General features: G+C 41.0%; 1 protein-coding gene across 9 annotated transcripts in view; it reads left to right on the plus strand.

Moving 5' to 3' along the window:
- Window positions 1–18702, plus strand: part of IGF2BP3 (insulin like growth factor 2 mRNA binding protein 3) — a 102701-nt gene that overhangs the window by 52071 nt on the left and 31928 nt on the right. For all 9 annotated transcript variants that reach the window (XM_031940611.1, XM_031940613.1, XM_031940615.1 and 6 more), the window contains 2 exons: window positions 12768–12819; window positions 12921–12984. In XM_031940611.1, coding sequence (XP_031796471.1) covers window positions 12768–12819; window positions 12921–12984 — 116 coding nt within the window. The remainder of the gene's footprint in view (window positions 1–12767; window positions 12820–12920; window positions 12985–18702) is intronic.

An 18702-nucleotide genomic window follows, 5' to 3' on the forward strand; every position in this document is an offset into this window, starting at 1 on the left:
CCTAGGGTCTGCTATGGCTTAGTGTGATTCCAGTGGGGGAATGGGGTGGGCTACAGATGGGTGGTACCCGGTTTGTATATGTCCCTGTTTGAAGATGACACTCTGCAGAGAGGGTGTTTGTCCTTTGGGTGTTTCCATGTCCCAATGGACTTCAGCAACAAGAAGGGGACCGGCTGTGGGAAACAAGACCCACAGTTCAGTCGTGATCTTTCCCCCATCCCCTCGACTCCCCCAACTCTTACCCAGGTTTTAGCAGAGTGCAGAGCTGTTCCCTCCCTGTGCTGGTGTGACAAGCGCAGCAGCTGGCTGGCGGCTGTTTGGCCAGTTGGTAGTTCTCACCATTATATTACCACCAAATCATCCGTGGCATTTACAGAGCAAGGCATGGGTAGTGGACTGGAAAGTGCCTGTTGGATGCTGCAAACTTTTATGATTTGAAAGCAGGCTGGGATGGGATTTGGGGGCAGGAGAGAAGGGATCTTAAATCCTTCCAGTTTTTGTTTTTTTGTTTACAAGACTGGGGAAATGTCATCGAAGTTCCAGATTTTTGTCATGTTTTTTAAAGGGGGAAATTAAACTACAGAGTTTTTAAGATTGAGGTGCTGCTTGACTCTGAACAAAGCCATAAAAGAAGTGAACATCTGTCTTCTTTCTCAAATCTTTTAAAATTCGTTTGACTTGGACTTGGGTGAATGGGAAACCTACACCATTCTTTGAGTCCGAATCTGTTGACACCGTTAGATGTCTTCCTTAATTTCTCTGGTTATTCTGTTGTTCCATTTCCACCTTTCACTTTTCTGCAGGATTTGCCCAGGTTACATAGCAGGCAGTGATAGAACAGGGAGAAATTGTATCCAGACATCTTATTTGTCGTTTCTTTCAAGCACCAAGTAACTTCCTAAGAGGGACACACTGTGGCAGAGGCTGCTGGTTTGGGGATTTGCAAGTGTGAAAAGCGCTTTTTACCTTTCGGTTTTTGCCTTTTAAGTTTGGTTCACATTTGGCTTCACCTGCTTTAGGCTTTTAGAAGAAAGACTGCAGATGTTGGGCCCCGAGTCCCCCATTAGGCTCTGTTTGTCTGAGGGAGAATCTGCCTCCCAGGTCAGAGGAGACTCTTTGCAAAGTACATGCTACTACTCGGGGCTGGGGATTGCAAGGGGGGAGGAAAAGAGAGGGGAGGCGGAAGGCTTGGCCAGGTGCAAGGATGTATTGTGTGGGCCTTCCCTACCAAATCCTAAAGCCCTTTTCTCTAGCTAGGAAAAAACCCCAACAGATTTTGCCTAGAGAAACCTGGCATCGAGGTTGCTGTTTGCAAATCCGGGGGAAAAAACACATTGTGACAGTTTTCTTGGTTCTTTTCCCCCTCATCTGGAAACCTGTTGGAAGCTAGGGTTTAGTTTTTTTTTTTTGGAAGGGAAGATAGAGAGAGAAGCACATTGAGTAATTTTCTCCCTTAAGTCTATCACAAGCCATCTTTTTAGGAGAATATCAGACTCGCCAGTGCATCAGTTAATTTCCTCCTCAATGATTAGCCTTAGACTGAGACTGAAAGGGTGTCTGGGGGAGACTTCTCTGGAAGAAAGGCTTCCCAAACCCATCTCCTGAAATTCAGGGTCTCTTGGCTTTGAAATTAATCCAGCTCCCTTTGCATCTCACTCGGGGCACCAGATATCGTTGATACGATACAAGGCTGCCTTACCCTTGACCAGCACAGAGCCTGGAGGGCAGACCCCCAAGGGTAACTAACTCTCCCCTTGGCGCCTCCAGTTTCCAGCAATTTAATAAAAGCACTGGACGATGGAAGATGGCCCAAGCTTTCCCTGTAACCATGTATCTTATTAGCCTGCCCTGCTAAGGCCATCAAGCAGGAGCAAATATGTGTATGTATGTAGGGATAAGGACTAGATTTAGTTATTATTTTCACTGCAAATCAGCAACTTCCCCACAAGTCTTAGAAAATTGTTTGGCACATTTAACTTGAGTGACCAGCCCAGGGACACACAATTTGTGTCAGAGGCAGGATCTAAACTTGATTCTGAAGACTGGCTCTCTAGCCATATCATACATACTTCATATATCATTTTATATACACATATAGACCTATAGATACAAATATATATGTATTAGTAGAAAGGGCTCTGGCTCCCCTTCTCCCACCCACCTTTCCCCCAAATACTAGTTGCCAGATGGCAAGAGCAAGCTGCCAGCAGCCTAATTTTCATCTCTTTCCCAACTGGTTTGAATAGGGGACCCCCCATCCCCCCCAGGCAGATCTGCCAGTGGATATTGAAGCATTCCCTGGCTGGTCTCCAGGCCAACCAGATCTCCTTTCCCGGTGGCTTGCAGGGCTATTCTCAGTGGGGAGGGGCCCTGCTTTTGCAGTGTCAGTGCAATCCTTGGGCTCCACACCCAGCTCATAAGACTTTTGGGAAATCTAGAGTGGCTCCTCCTGGAAAGGATCGTGGGGACCCCTTGTAATTGAAGTTTGGGTTTAGGCATGGGGAGACTTTTCCTTGGATTCCTGGTGTGGTGTAGTGAGTTAGAGACCTGTTGGTATCTGAGTTCTTAAATGGTGAAACTCAAATTAAGGTAGAATTCAAGCTTTTGTCCCCTTGGGGGGGGAGGGGGAGTTTCTAACCATTAGGGCAAGATGTGGGCTTACGTTTTTTATTTATTTATTTTTTTAACTTTTTAAATAAAAAAGGTTGCAGCCTTTTAAAAATATGTATTGAAATGCTTGCTTCTCTTTATGCCTGCTTTTAATAAGAATAAAGCATTACTCTTCTTAGGGTCCAAAAAGTTAAGATGGCAAGTTTATGGAGAAGAGTTTACTATTTTACCAAATATATCTAGAAACATTCTGTGTATATTCAAGAGGACATAGTTTCTTGAGCCAAGTATCATGATTTTGGTGCCCATATTTACTAAAGGAAATGGTTATCTAAACTCATATCATATGTTTGTTTGCTTTTTTTTTTTTTTAAACTGTAATTAAAGTACTCTTTCCCCATATGGATGTAAGTAGATACTTTAAGGAATACCAACCAACACACAAATCAGGGCAGAATTCTTGGGGTAATTTACTTTAGAACTAGATGCAAAATGCTCCCTTTCCCAGAACTTACATATTTAGTTGGATTTAGTTTATGTATTTAAATAGACTATCTTTGATTTCCTCCTTCCCGTTCAATAAAGTCTTTTTTTTCCCCCTCTCTAGAGGCATTCTTAGGACAACAGGCTAAGCGTTTATAAAATGATGTTCTGCTAAATCCTCTCCAAAGGCTGTTCACCACTTTACTTTCAAGAGATTTTTTTTTTTCCCCTAAGGTTTTTTGTCACTCTAGTATGAATTAAATCTGATTTTTGTCAATGAAAAAAAATTGTTTTTTTTGTTTTTACATCAACTGAATTTCCTTCTGTGCCCCTCCCTTCCCTTCCCAATGATGTATACTATATAATGGAAGAAATTTTATTTTGATTTTTAATTTTTAATAGCATTATTTTAATAGTATTTATGAGTAATAATTTAACGTTATTTAATAGTATTATTTTTCCAAATATATGTAGAGATAGTTTTCAATAGTCATTTTTGTTCCAGATTTTTCTCCCTTATCTTCCCTAAGACAGCAAAGAATCTGATATAGGTTAAATATGTGCAAAATCTTCAGATTTTTTTTTAAGTAAAAAGGAAACATGGAAGGGGGAAGGAAATCAATAAAATTGATGAATATATATATATATATATATATTTAAAATCTGAAAATATGCAATGTTCCCCGCCTGTGGAGGCTTGTTGATTTAACTATCAATTTCACTTTGGGGATTTAAAAAACAAAACAAAACACTTTACATGTCTTTCTTCACTCCCCTTTTTAAAAAAAATCAGGGGGGGGGGGGAGAGACAAGTTTAGTGTTACTGTTATCAAGTTTCAACTGAGATCTGGGTGGTGATATTAACAGAGACCTGAAGGTCTAAAAAGAGCTTTGACAGGAGCTTCTCCCCGGCTATCTGACATCAATTATCTGGCATTACTTTGTGTGGCCAGTCATGTCTAAAGAGGATGTAATCATTTATCATTCCTATTTTGTGGCTGCCCTTGCCCAGAGGCTTCTGGACTCCTGAATAAGATTTAATAAAATCAAGTTTCCAACTTCACAAGGCAGTATGCCCAGACAAATAGCATGAGTCCAGAGCCAAGACTAAGGGGGAGTGGGGAGGAGAGAGACTCACTAAATCAGTTGACTCTTTTCTTAGCTTTTAGATATTGGAGTTTGTCTTTGGGAGACAACTTCATTGGAGCTAGTAAAGAAAGAGAATAATGAATAGTTAGCTCTCTTCTCTTTGTTGGTTCTAACAAGCTTTTTGAATCACTAGGAACAAGATAGCTTAGTTCTTTGGAGTTTCCAGTATCTCATCTGGAAATGGGATTAGTGATTGATTCTTCTTCTTTTTTTAAACAAAATAATTTATTTGGAGGGATAATTGGTGGCTAACCACTGGTGGATACTTTCTTGGAATTTTTTTCTGTTGGCCAGGAAAATTGGAAAATATGCCAGTTGGGAAAGGGAGCCTGGAGGTTGAGGGGGTAAGAGTAGTTATTTGAACTTCTGCTGAAAGCTGTGTGGCTTTCTGGAATCTAGTTTTTTAAAATGATTGTTATTGAGTTATTTGCTTAGGAATTTGCTGTGCTTATAAATGGGGAAAAGTTTAGGGTAGGAAGTTTAGTATTTAGGGTTTATAGGGGATAGGTTTTGTAAGCTTCAAAAAAAAATTCTTTTTAATAACAAAGCTGCATTTTTGGGAGTGAAGAATCGCACCAGCCAGTTGTCTTGGGGTAAAAAGAAATTGATCCCCACTCTGCTCTTGATAGTGTACTTTATATCTGGATCTCAGTGGGGAGTGCCAGGGAAGGCTCCTCTATTCTTGATGGGAAGATGGGCACTTAGATCACTTGATAGATTTGATAATTGAATTTGATTAAAAAAAAAAAAGAATGCGAATTATACCCACAGAGTCTGAACCTGTTTGGACAGACCTGATGCTATTTGTCTCCTTTGTCTTTGAAAGAGATTTTTGCAGACAAGCTGAACAAAATTAAGGTAATTGTAGTTAAGGTGATTAAGTAACATCTGTAGTGTCATGGGCTGAAAAGCTATCTTTTGATGGAGATGGGGACCGATTTGATGGATGTTGTTGACTTCAAAGCCTGTCTTCCTAGGACCTTTTCTCAGTCTTGCTGAGGATAGGTTAGACATTTATTTCCCAAGTCTATTAACCCACCTCCATCAGTGCCTGTCTGAGAAAAGGAACAAATTGGAACTCTTGGTATTTCATGGGGCGATTGATCTAGTATGAAGATCTAGGTAAATACAAAGCTGAAAGCTAAATGAAATATTGCCATGTAAATCCTACATAGAACATCCTACAGATGAGAAAGGAAAGCTTTGTCTACCTTTCTCTCTTTTTCCTGGGGGATTGAAATTTGTCCAAGTTTATGCTAAAAACAGAACTGATCTCTCTACCCCAATTTTTTTTCTTGTGAAAAATCTTAGATTTTTAAATTTTTTGATATGGAAAATTTTGTGCTTTTTAAAAATTTTATTAAAGCTTTTTATTTACAAAACATCTGCATGGGTAATTTTTCAACACTGACCCTTGCAAAACCTTCTGTTCCAAATTTTCCTCTCCTTCCCCCCACCTCGTCCCTTAGATGGCAGGTAGTCCAATACATGTTACATATGTTAAAGTATATGTTAAATCCAATATTTGTATAGATATACAGTTATCTTGTTGCACAAGAAAAATCGGATCAAGAAGGGAAAAAAAAAACCTGAGAAAAAACAAAATACAAGCAAACAACAACAGAGTGAGAATGCTATGTTGTGATCCACACTCAGTTCCCACAATCCTCTCTCTGGGTGTAGATGGCTCTCTCCATCACTAAACAATTGGAACTGGTTTGGATCATCTCATTGTTGAACTACCCCAATTTTTTAAACAAAATTTTATTGACATATTTTGTTTCAACATCACCAAAATTTCTCCCTGTATTCAAGTTTTTAAGAATAAAGGTTACCCTTAAGGGAGTATATTTATTTGATCCTTTATTTTGTGAGGAATGAGAAGAAAATGTTGAAATGCCATATCTCCTTTATATTCTCTCAAATATACCAAAAGTACCTAAAACCTTGATGTGAGAACCCTGAATCAGCCTCCCTTGTAGCCTTCCCTGTTGAGGGGCTGGAGTAAACGCAGGAAAGTGGGAAGATCATTTTTAAAGACAGTATAAAAAATCTTGGAGGTGTTTTCTAAGACTCACTCTGAGATGTTATTGGAGTTGGGGGAGCTGGTGCAGAAATCTGACCCTGCAAGGAGGCAAGGAAAAGAAAGACAAATCGTCCTCATCTCCTGAACCCTGAGAGCAGCTAGTTAGCCATGTGTGCTGCAGGGCTGGGGTCATTGTCTTGGGTAAGGAGTACGAGGGCCTGCCAGAAGCCTCTCCCTTTCCCACCCTGCCTCCTAAGCCCTGGAGCTTGAAATTAAGTTTACTGACCTGGGCCTTTGTATGCAAATGCTGGGGCATGTTTCATTTCCACTTTCTCCTGGTTAAAATGGCTCTGTGCTGTGTAACCATTGGATTTCTCCCTGAGATTAGAAAGCTGCTAACATCCTGGCTAAAATCATTAAGGAGGGAGAGGGAATTCTTCTTCCCCATTTTACTTACTGGGATTGGGTGGAGAGGAAGGGGACCTACACAGTGGTGTTGGCGTGGAGAGCAGATTTGCCCTGGAGCCTGCCTCCCTACTTTCTCCTTCCTTTTGCAAAGTGCCGGAATGGCCCCATCCTTGGGATGCTTAAGCCATCCCGAGCCCCTGGGGTGATTCATCCCAGTTGGGGGCAGCTCAAATCCTGCTCTAGGACTGGCTCGAGCAGGGAGGACTGAAGACAAAAGTAACAAGGAAATGGATGTCGATGTTTCAGGGGAAAGAAAACCACTTCTCGGCCTGTTAGTCGCCCTTGTGGCCACCAGGTGAAGTTCTCCATTTTGTGCTGCAGGCAGGGTGACATTTTAGATGTTTGCACAGCCTTCCATGTTAGTATGTAGGCGAGGTCTGGCTCAGAAAAGTCTGTATGGCCCTAGAAGGGGCGGGCCTTCTGGCTACAGTATTGCTGGCGTCTTCAGCCTGTAGGCTCCTAATCATTGTTGCCGAAACCAAATGGTCCTCCGGATCCTGATCTGTATTTTTTCTCTCTGTAATTAATCCTTTTTTTTTTTAATCTGGGAGAAGGGAGCCCTAAGCAAGAAAAGAAACCCAAACCAGTGCTTTCCAGCTGGCCACATTGGGGGAGAGGGCGCTTCTCTTGGCCTTTTCATTTCTCTCCTTCCAGCACAAAGGAGCTAATAAATTTACAGGTAGCCCAAGATTCCTTGGTGGGGGAGGCCTCCGATCTGATAGGTAGCTGGAGCTTCAAGAAAACCCTATTTTCCAGTGCTTCGATAGGTTGATTTTTCCTCTCATTCCCAATCAGTGATATCTTTCCTAATGCTGAAGGCTGGTTCCAGTGAGAAAGGAGTTTTCTGGTGTTGAGCTCCCCATAGCCGGAGAGAGAGCAGTGGGATTACCCAGTCTGTCTTTCTTCCCCCACCGTGGGCATGGACTGCACATTGGTTGGGAGGATGAAAGAAAAACAAAGGTAAACACAGACTTCTAGGGCTTGATACACTCCCAGCAGCTCCTTGCAAGTGGGGTCCCAGGGACATGGCTGCCAACCTGACAGCGTTTATATGATGCCATCAGACTTCAGCTGGACTTGGTTGCAGCAGGAGAGAGGATTTTCAGTAGGACCTTGTAGGTGGTGATCCTTGCCACCTCTATTTCTGCACCCTCTCTTCTTGCTCTTTGGGACTGGTTAAATTCTGTGTCCCCATTTAGATTTGCTTTTCTCAAAGGGGTGTCAGGCTCTCAAAGTAACTTCCCATCCCCGTCAAAATTCTCACTCCAGTCAACCTCTGATCAAAGTGTGATTGGGTCTAAAGGGGACTTAGGATGGGCAAGAGGGCATTCTCTGGGCTCGGTGGCTATCTCCCCTTTCTGGATTTTCAAAAAAAGTTTGTTTACCCAAATTCCTAAATGATGGGGAGGGTGGGGTAGGGAATCTTTTTTACAGTAGACTTCCTTAATTCTGATTTTCCAGGTCCCTTTCCTTCTGATCCAGCTTCTCCATTTACTTTTTTTTTTTTTAAACATTCTCTTCTCAATTCCTAGTCTTTTCTCTGTCCCTCCCCCACCCCAGCTGTGCTGAGCAGCAATTGAATGTCTCTAGTTATTAGACCCCAGTTTACACAAGTTTTTAGGAACTTCTCTCCCCCCACACCCATGTAATTTGGAGTTCAGCCATATCCTTGTCAAGGAAGGGTTACAGATTATCCAAAGCTGGAGAATGCTGTAGGGCAAAGGGGAAGAAGAAGGGAAGGGATCAGCTATGCACATTTGGAGGCTAAAGGATGAAGGAGGCACCGAGGACCACTCCTGGCACTGGTGCCATCTGGAGAAAGGCAGTACAGGCTGGAACTAGCTTGGTGATAGACATCCTAGAACTATCTCAATAGCAAAACTGTGCTCTTTTTGTTGGCTTTGGTAGAGGGGGCCCCTGGGAGGAGAACAGGGTTGAGGATTGGCTCTCAGCTGCCACCTCTTTCCTACTTAGAGCTGGGTGCCTAAAAAATATCACTGATCCTTGACTCATAGCCACACCATTGTATGGAAAAAGCCTAGGATTTGGGCTCTGTGGGAGTCTCTGGATTGTTTCCTACTTTAGAAAATAGAGATGAAAGAACTGCCCACTGAGATCCTTTCCAACTAACATTCCATGATTCTGAGATCCCGTGCATGTCTCCAGCCCCTTAGAGACATTTAGAGTTAGCCTGGAAGAGACATTGTCTATCACAAAGGAGGATGTGTATGATCAGGGGGTTCTCTGGGCTTCCATCTAATGGGCATTTTCACCCAGGACAATATTTGACACTGAAAGAGACCTTTGGAGTCTGTTGTATCCGACTCCCTCCTTTTGTAGATGAGGAAGCTAAAAGCCAGAGAAGTTAGGGGAAGGTCCTGTACCTTTGCTGGAGCTTCTGATGTGGGTGTGAGGAGGCCAAGGATCAGTTCCTGTAAGACAGACAAGTATGAAGTGGGATTTTTTTCAAGAATGTAGAAAATAATTTATTGACTAGGGGTGTGGAGAGAGCAGTCACAGGCAAAGAGGGCAGAGGCCAGATTCATGTGATACAGATAATAAGCAAATTAGTGGAAAGATTCCTGTTCTCCAGGAATCAGAAAATCCTGGTTTCTTCTAGCCCTTCATCAACTAGCTAACCTTGGATAAATAACTTGAGTTTTTTCTTTATCTCAGTTTCTTCATCTGTAGGAAGAGGTTGGAGTTCAATTTTAAGTTTCTGTGACCTTAATTTACTTTTTTCTGTAGAAATTAATCCCTTTTAATAATTTTTTAAAAAGAGTCCCTGATGGTCACCAGAAATAAGTTGTTCTAGCAGTTTAAGTGAACTGGGGTAACATGGAACATAAAATCTGGCACTGTCTCCTATGGCAGATCCTATCCAGACAAATCCCAAAGCTTCCTAGAAGAGCCCTTCTGTACTCCATCTCTGGCTTCAAAGGAGAAGTTGTACAATTTCCTGTGCCCATTTCATTTAAAGACTGTAACTCTTAATTGTTGTTGAAGGACTACAAGTCTTTCATCCACAGGACAGTTTGGGAAATGACGGCATTCATTATCCCTTGGTTTATAAAATGTGCGATGAATATAAATAAAATGAAGAGCCTCTGAATGGATCTTTCCCCTTCCTTCACACTGTGTATTTCTGCTTCTTGAGATTTTTACAATTCGGGTTCCATTTTTTAAAAACTAGATTAGTTTAGTGAAACAAGTTGTGCAGTGTCAGTTTGGTAAAATTAAGGTGATCTATGAAAGCTTTTAGTCGGAGAATTAGGAAGACTTTACTTCTGTCAGTGGCATTTGGCAACAATTGTAGCTCATTTCAGAAAGAGTTATTCATTTTCTGCAATTCTCTGACTATCAGAGAAGACAATTCTTAATGAATGAACCAATTGCTTTCAGGAAACATTTAAGATTCTGTGTTTCCCCTATGTGCTCCCCTCCCCCCCCTTAACAAAATAAAGAACTCTAAAATGAATTAATTTAAGTGGAATAAGCCCCTTTTGTTGTTTAAAAAAAAAAAAACCCACAAAATAAGAGATCAGACAAAAACCTGATGAATAATCTGGTTTCTTCCCATCAAAGTTGGTGATTTCAAGCATTAACATGATAGGATTTTTGATGGACATTTCCTGCTGTTCTAATAAAGGGCAGTGAAGAGTGACCTTTGATTGTTGTTTATTGTCTTTTTTGTTTGTTTTTGTAGGAAAGAGCACAGCTGTCTTTAAAGCATGAAATAAATGTTAGTATTGTTGCATTTATATTTTTAAAATTTAGATTGTTTTTTTGTTTTTCCTATCCAAACTTTTTTCTTAAATATAATCTACTGCATAAAGAACTGCATTGAGCTTTTTAATGGGCTTTGCTTTGTAGGGAGACTCATTCTCTCCATTTTGAGTTGAGACCCTCTAGGGTTGCCTGTTTGTCGAGGCTGGTCTGCCTCCGGGCTGCCTCCGTGATCAGTTTTGCGGCCTATTACAGTGCAGACCACATGTGTGGTCAGGCTACAAAGAGAGGGAGAGTTAGGTAAACAATACCAAACTCAGTAAGTTGCTGCTCTAGATTTTTTTTTTTTTGTCAAAGTCCGAAGTAAACTCTGTTATTTAATACTTTTAACAGTAGTTGTGATCTCAGATAAAACATGAAAGTGTAATGAACCCTACAAGTAATTTTGCCTTTGCTCCCAGTTATTGCTGTCCAGGTGTTCTCAGCCTCCACCCCATCCCCCAAGGAAATTTGACCATGTGGAAATTGACAAATAGTGTCTTTTCTATAAATCGATAACTTGATAAAATTCAGCTTTACTTTGAAAAATTCAAGATACTGAATTCACATTGGTCACCAACAGCCTTAAAAAGGGACTATTAAATAAACAATTAGGAGATAACATAGAAGATAAATGTCCTTAGAAGAAACTTTGAATTTTTTATAAGAATTTTTGCCTTGGAATGGCAGCTGAAGAACCAGGGAACATAACAGAACACATCACTAGACCCTTTTCATGGGAATCTCGTTGTTGTTGACCTTTTATATTTGCCCTGTTGTTATTGGGTATAGTTTTCTTCTTTCCGCTTAGTTCATTTAGCATCAATTCACACAAGTCTCTTCATGTTTCTTTAGATTCATTATATTCCTTTCCCATGGCACAGAAATATTTCATTCTAGTTACGGATCACAATATGTTTATCTATTCCTTATTGCTTTCTCCTGCATGCATGTATTTGATGTGTCTTGAAATCAGAAGGTTTTATCATGGAAATGCACCTCTATCTTGTCAGTAGAAGCCTAAGGGATAAAAATAAACTTAGTGGTAGGGGAACTATCTACTCATAGAAGGATGGTCTCTGCTTAGAGTTTAGTAGGATTGAAGTTCCTCTCCTTATATTCAATTTCTCAGGAGAATAAAGAGAAGTTTAGAGAGTTAGACAACTAGCTGTGGAGAAAATATTTACCTATCTTATAATAAATAGCTTCTGTCTAAAAAAAAAAATGACTGATTTTTAAAAATTTCAATTTTAGCAGCACATCAGTAATATTAACTAGAGCTAAACAATTTTATACAAAGAGGGTTGTATTTTTCTTTTTTCCTTTTCCTTAATTGTAGGGAAAGAGAAAAAATGTTTATGAAAATTTAAAAATTAATCTAAATTTTACAAAAATTCACAAAAGAAGGGAGAGAAAATCTTACTATACTAGGAGGAGATAGAAGGGGCCTGTATTCTTGGCAGGATCTGCTCCAGATTCTGAATTCAGAACCTTTGTTCAGGTCAAAGTATTCAAGTCTATAGGTAGAAGACTGGAACCTTAGAGCTATGTGGATGTCAGATTCTGAGACTCACAGTCTTAGAGACACTCCAGAAGGCAACTACAGTTCCCTCTTTTATTTACTGTAACCATGTATTGAATGCAAAAGAGAATATTACCTCTTAGGGAGAATTTTTCGCCTTTTTCTCTAGTACCCATCTTGTATCTTAACCCAGGGTCCTTTGGTATCTCTATTTGTTATCTCAGTTTAATCTTCTCTAGAGTTAGTAAGTTATATCTGTCCCTTTGTTCAGAAAGGAAGTTTTTTTTCCTCTTAAAGACGAACTTTTTTTTTCTTAGTTTCTTTTTAAATAAAAAGATAATATTGAATTTAGCTTCTTCAAGCTCCTTTTTCACATAACTATATGCCAGGAAAAAACGTTTACATGTGAGTATCTGTGTGAAAATGTAGCCTCCTTTCTTCCTCACCCCTAGAAACAAGGCAGCTGAACTTCCATAAAGCTGCCACACTGTGGTTGCTCCTAGATTAGCCAGCATGAAATGGATTTGAAGCCAGAGATCCAGGGATGTACAAGACACAGAGAAACATGTATTCTCTCATGGTGTCCTTCCTATAATTCTTTAGATCAAAGACCCAAATTAATCTTTTGGCTCTTGGCCAGCATAATTTGCTTTGCAATTAAAAACATATTCCTATCTTTTCTAACAACTCAAAGAAGTACCCAGTGGTTAACCAATCTCTATTGTTGTCTTTTCTTCTTCCTAGGTGCTGGACAGTGTTTTGGCTCAGTATGGGTCAGTGGAGAATTGTGAGCAAGGTGTGTATCTCTTAAACTCATTTGATTTCAAATTGATCAAAGAATGACAGTAGGAGGAAAATTTAATTTGATTGTTCTTATGTATTTTTCTTATTCTCTAGTAAACACTGATACTGAGACTGCTGTGGTCAATGTTACCTACAGCTGCAAGGAGCAGGCCAGACTGTAAGTATTCTGTACCACTTCATTTTTCACTTGGTTTACTAATTTTAATAAAATTATTTTGCTCTAGTTACACCATTAATATCTGGGGGTGGGCAATGGGGGAGAAGGAAGGGAGGGAGATGGGTGCCAAGGATGACGATGTTGAATGACATGGAGGCTGCCCTCTGCCAATACCCAGCTTTTTCCTGAAAGCTCATGGGTGCAGATATCAGTTCACGTTGATCACATTGTCTTTAACTGTGAAAAATGTGACTGGATCATTCCTTGAGATTTCAGAGATGTTGGACCATAGACTTACACTGTGGGCCAAAGTATAGCCAGCTGAACTTATGAGGAGCTCCTCTGTCTTTTTTAACTGGCATCATTAGGACAGTAGTGTTGCATATATTTTATTTGTGTTTATATATATATGTATGTATATATATTTAATATGGATATGTAAGTGTATATATATGGATATTGTATATATATATGGATGTATATTTTACAAAATGTATGATTTATTCTTTGTTAAATTCTATCAGAACTTTTGACTTTAACAATGATAAATACTGATTGGAAACCTGTCATTTTATTGAGTTTCTCTTAGTTTAAGAAATAGTTGCATGTATTTTTGGCAGGAAGATTTGTTCTATGAATTGAAATGTCTTTATCCCCAAATTCCACAGATAAACCACATTTTTTCTTTTCCCTCATCCCTTCCACTTCAGTCAGACAGATGTATAAATTATAGTTATACAGGTCTAAGATCCAATGGAACGAGCAGAAACATTGACAGATGGATTTGTTATTGTTGATGTGAGATCCTCTGGGATATGAGGTGGTTCCAGCTCTAAATTTATGATTGTGGTCAAACCTAGAAAACTACTATTGAGGCTCCCCTCAGAGATGTGCTGGGTTGTCTGGAATTAATGTAATCATATCCAGGAAAACAGGCACTCATGAGGTTCAGTTGACACAAAACAAAGATCAGCAACTGGTAGTTGTGTTACAAGTGACTGCTCCCTTGACAGGCTTGAACTAGAGATTGAGGCTTAACCTACCAGGAAGGCTAAGATCCCACCCTCCCGTGCCTCCATGGCCTATAGATTAGGAAAACCTTACTGATCTAGACACAGGTCACTAGAAAGGGAGGCACTGTCCTGCTGTGCAGAAAGACAAGACTGTTGGCCAACCTTCTAGCTCTAAAGAGCCAGCACAACAAATAGCAAAATAGCAGAGAAAGAGGTAATGGAGCCAGATGGACATTGTTGTCCATCAGATATCAGAGTGGGAAGGCTAAATTTGGAAAATAAGTGCCAATGTTGATGACCTTTTTGACTTTGAAGACACTTATCTTGCTTCTTTGAACTTCAGTTTCCTCATTGATTAAAAAAAAAAGTTACTCCTCAAGTCTCTTTTACCTCTAAATCTGATTTTCAAAATGGAGTAAACTGGTCCTGCCCCATCCCCTTTGGGTATCTTCAGGGAAAATCTCTCTAGTAAATAGGAAGGGGAATGCATAACAGAGACAGGAAGAAGGCAAACTGAAAGTCTTTTTCACTTTAGAGCTGCTATAAGGAAAGTCAAGAACAGGTCTCTACAAAATATCCTTTGCTCCTTTAGAATTCAGGTCACGTTTTCCTCCTGCAGAGTGAGGCCTTTTTTTCTCTCAGATTACCTGGTATAGTTTATATTTCTCCCAATAGATTGTGAGCTTTTTTTGAGGTATTTTTACATCTTCAATGCCTTGTGAAGCTCTTTACCTGTGAAGGGAGGGGATTTAACTAGCTTATCTGCCTTTTAAAGGCGCTCTCAGCTCAAAATCCATAATCCCATGACTGGGAAGCCATGTTATAAGGAGAAAAGAAAAGAGTCAAATATTTTTTCATACTTAAGAAGTGATGACTCATATCATAGGGTCAGGAGGCCTTCTTCTGACATTGCCTTAGAGAGGTCCCTGTTGACTAGAAAAGGAGAGAAGAAAAGTCCTTCTTTTCCATAAGGGGGGCTGGGGAGACAACCTTCCAACATTTGCTTTTATGCTATATAGCAGGATTTGAAGACCACTAATCAAATATCTCAGAGGAAAGACAATGTCCCACATCTCTCAGTGGAGGAAAAATGATGCACCTCTAATTTCCATCTCTGGGGGTGAGAGGAACCCAGATGGGGAGCAGTTGATTGATGGGAGCCCATTTCAGGAAGGTCCCTGCCTAATATTACTGTCAGTGACTCAGAGCATGTGGACCTGGCTGACCACTGTTATGGAAGTGAGCAGCTGTCTCTAGATTCAGTGCAAATGAGGAGTCATCAATCTCTAAGATGACTCTCTGTGATGTCCTCCATATTAACTAGAGTTTTTATTAATATCTTAGATAAGGAATTGATAGGGTCTTCTTGACTTATGTAGATGATACCGAAATGCAAAATAATCTTTTATAATTTCAAGAAAAAAGTCTGATAAAATAAGATGAACTCCAGTAGGGACCAATTTAGCAGATTCCTGAGAACTGAAAAAGAAAACAAAAAAGAAGCAGTAAGAGCCCACCAGGGACTGAGGGTGGAGGGGATAGAGGAGGAGACAGCAGGCTTCCAAGCCTGCTTCTGATTTTTAGTGCTCAAATGAGACGTTGTCTTTGAATTCTTTGCTTGTTTTTTACTAATGTAAAAATGGAGGACATGTCAAACTATATAAATGACTGGACAGTAACAGCTTCTCGAAGAGAAAGGTGCCATTGCCCTTTCTAACATGTGGTTAGGTTCCAGCTCATTGTGTATTGGCTTGGTGGCTCATAGCATATAACATGGAAGGATCTTAAATTGTCATTCTGCCCTTTTCATTTAAAATTTTCCCAAGATGTATACAAAAAACCTTCAAGTACTGGAGATAGAAGTTTGGTTATTTCACTCAAGTCATCCAACTTTTCGCTCTCTAAACTTAATCATTTCATTTGGTGCCCATTTTCCTTACTGAAGGGACTTTACTTGATGAGTTCTTAGATCCCTTTTTGTTCAGAAAGGTGCTTAAAAAAATTCCACCTTTTAGCAGAACTTCAAAAAAAAGCAAAATGGGTAACTTCCCTTCTAACTTGTGCAGTAAAAGCATCCAAGAGCAGGGAACTGGGGGCATTGCAAATTGGATAATCTCCCATGTGGATAACCACCCTTGCTAATGGACAGTTAGCTGGAATACCTACCTCACAGGGTTGTTGTGGGGATCAAGTGAGGTGGTAAATGTGAAGGACGTTTTCAGTATCTGCTGTGTTGACCAATGAAAGTCTAACCCCGGATGTCATATTATTTCATATATCTGTCAATGATCTGATTAACATGATTGTGCTTGGAAAAGTCACATGATTTTCCTAAAGAGCTGACTACTAACATTCCTTGGGCCTAGCAGCAAATCTTGCTAAAAAACTTAACACTTAACAGAACACTAAGTAACCTAACGGAACATTAGGCTTGCAAAGCTTGAGTTTCAGCCATTTTCTTCCCATTCAGAAATTCAGCCTCAGTCTATGACTCTGGTGTGCTGCAAACTTAGCTTGTCAGCTAAAGCTGGCCACATGCATGCTCCTCTTTGGGCCACCGTGGAATTATGGAGCTTATCGATTGCTGATGCTTGCTTGCTCAGATCCCTCCTCTAATTTAGAGGCTTCTTCTAACCTCGGTGAATTTGGGGCATTTTCAGGGGGTACCTGGGAGGGGAGAGAGAGAAACAATGTCCTATCCCTGGAATTTATTGTTCCTGGTATCGGAATACTTATTTACACCAGATCAGTATGCTTTTAGAACTGAGGTCAAATATAATTCTGCAGTATGAACAGATTTTTCTTTCCCTACCCCCAAAAGAAAAAAAAATCTTTTTAAAGCAGGCACACAATAATGTTTAAAAATTATCCATAAAACTTAACCAGTTGAGACTGAATTTTCTTGGCATTCAATGCCTTGCTCAGATCTGTCACTCCACAGGTCCTAGGTGACGTGTGAAATAACCGTTTGCTCACCTAGATCAGAAGGAGATGTCATAGAGATGAAGCTTTTTTGGGCTCAGGTTGGAAAAACGGCTGCTGTTGTCCCTTTTCAGCTTTGGGATCCTGTGATTTTGTGATAAATATGCTTTCTCCTTCACCTAGCCTGACAGGAGGCCTGCTTTACCCACGAAAGTTGATCTGAGCCATATTTATCTTTATGTGTGTGTATGTGTGTTTGCATGTCTATACACGCACACACACACGCACACATATATGTAATTTTGGAAATACTCATCATGCTTGGAGTGGACTCGCCCTCAGGACCACGGCTGGTGAAGCGAATAGTCCCAACTGCAGAGTTGGGTAGGGCAGGGTGAGGTAGAAGCTCCCTGACCTTTGCTCTCTTTGGTGGAGCCAAAGCCATAGCCTCCTCGAGGAGCACCTTCCTCTGCTCTTTCTCTTCAGGTCTCTCTTTCAAAGAGGGCTTATGGTGACTTGGGGCTGATGGCCAATTTGTCCAAAATGCCGTCCCCGCTCCCTTCTGGAGGACTTGGACAGCATTTAGTGACGGGTTAGTTTCTGGGCTCTCCTGTTTATTCACCTTAATTGAGGTGGGACATTTTCTCTGAGAGCCTCTGGTTGAGTGGGGAGAGGAACCAGTTGCTCCCGAAGGAGAAACTTAAGACCGTCCCACCCGTGGGTGACGGGGGCAGAAGGAAGAGGCAGTCTTGGGGCCCCGCTCTTCGGGACACGCATGTCCTCTCTGCTTGCTTTCCAAGACCTGGCTTTCTGAGATGCATGTTTCTGGTGCCTGCCCGTCGTGGGCTAACATGCCAGTGACACTTCTTCCCCCCATCCCTCCCCTTTAACTTTTTATTCCAAGTGACATTTAGCAGTCTAGGATTAGTAAGTCCAGCACCACCCTCAGCCACAGTCTGCTTTGCTCCTGGAGATCGCCCTTCTTACCTCTGATCTACTTTGCCCCGTTGGGCCTTTTGGTATAATTCCAAGGCCCAGCTCGGCAGAGTGAATCAGCGGGAAGACCTGAGCCCCCGGAACGCCCTCAGACGTCATCAGGAAGACATCGGCGCCTTTGTTTAGAGTTGAATTGTACGCTTTGTTGGAGTTTTTGGTTGTGTTGATCTGGTTCTGGAGAAAGAGGCAGCGTGAATAGGGACTAGACAGCTGGCTTGGGAGTTCTGGATTCGGACTCTGCCTCTGTCCTGTCCTGGCTCTGGGTCTTAGAGAAAGACCCTTCCTCTCCCACCATTCCAGGCAATAGCCTCAGGATGGAATGTGGCGAGCAGGTGGTGATTTGCATTGGCAGAGGGCGTGTGCTCCCCTGGGATTTCCCTATAACAGGGAAATCACAGGTCTGGTCCCTATCCTCTTTATTTTAATGGTGTAACGGAGGAAAATGTACCGCGGGATGTATCTGCATGAGGATCGCATGAAGTCTTGCTGGGATTCATTGTTGGGGCCGTGTTGTAATGTTGGGCCAGAGTCGATTGGGGTTTTGTGTTGGCTGTTTTTTGTGATTACGTATGTTGTGAGACATGAGCAATGCTTCAAGTGCTTCCTTCTCCCTGCCTTTTGTCCCAACCTCCTCCTCTTGGAAATCATACAGAGATGGTTTCTTGGGACTCCTCACAGTTGTCTAAATCATATCAAATAGGTGAAGTTTCTAAGTTAGCAGAGAAGTCATGGTAAGAATAAGGAACAGAATACCCAATGGCTCCTCTCAGGACTAACATTAATCTCT

Source organism: Sarcophilus harrisii, chromosome 5 (genome assembly GCF_902635505.1).
Source record: "Sarcophilus harrisii chromosome 5, mSarHar1.11, whole genome shotgun sequence".
Classification (NCBI taxonomy): domain Eukaryota; kingdom Metazoa; phylum Chordata; class Mammalia; order Dasyuromorphia; family Dasyuridae; genus Sarcophilus; species Sarcophilus harrisii.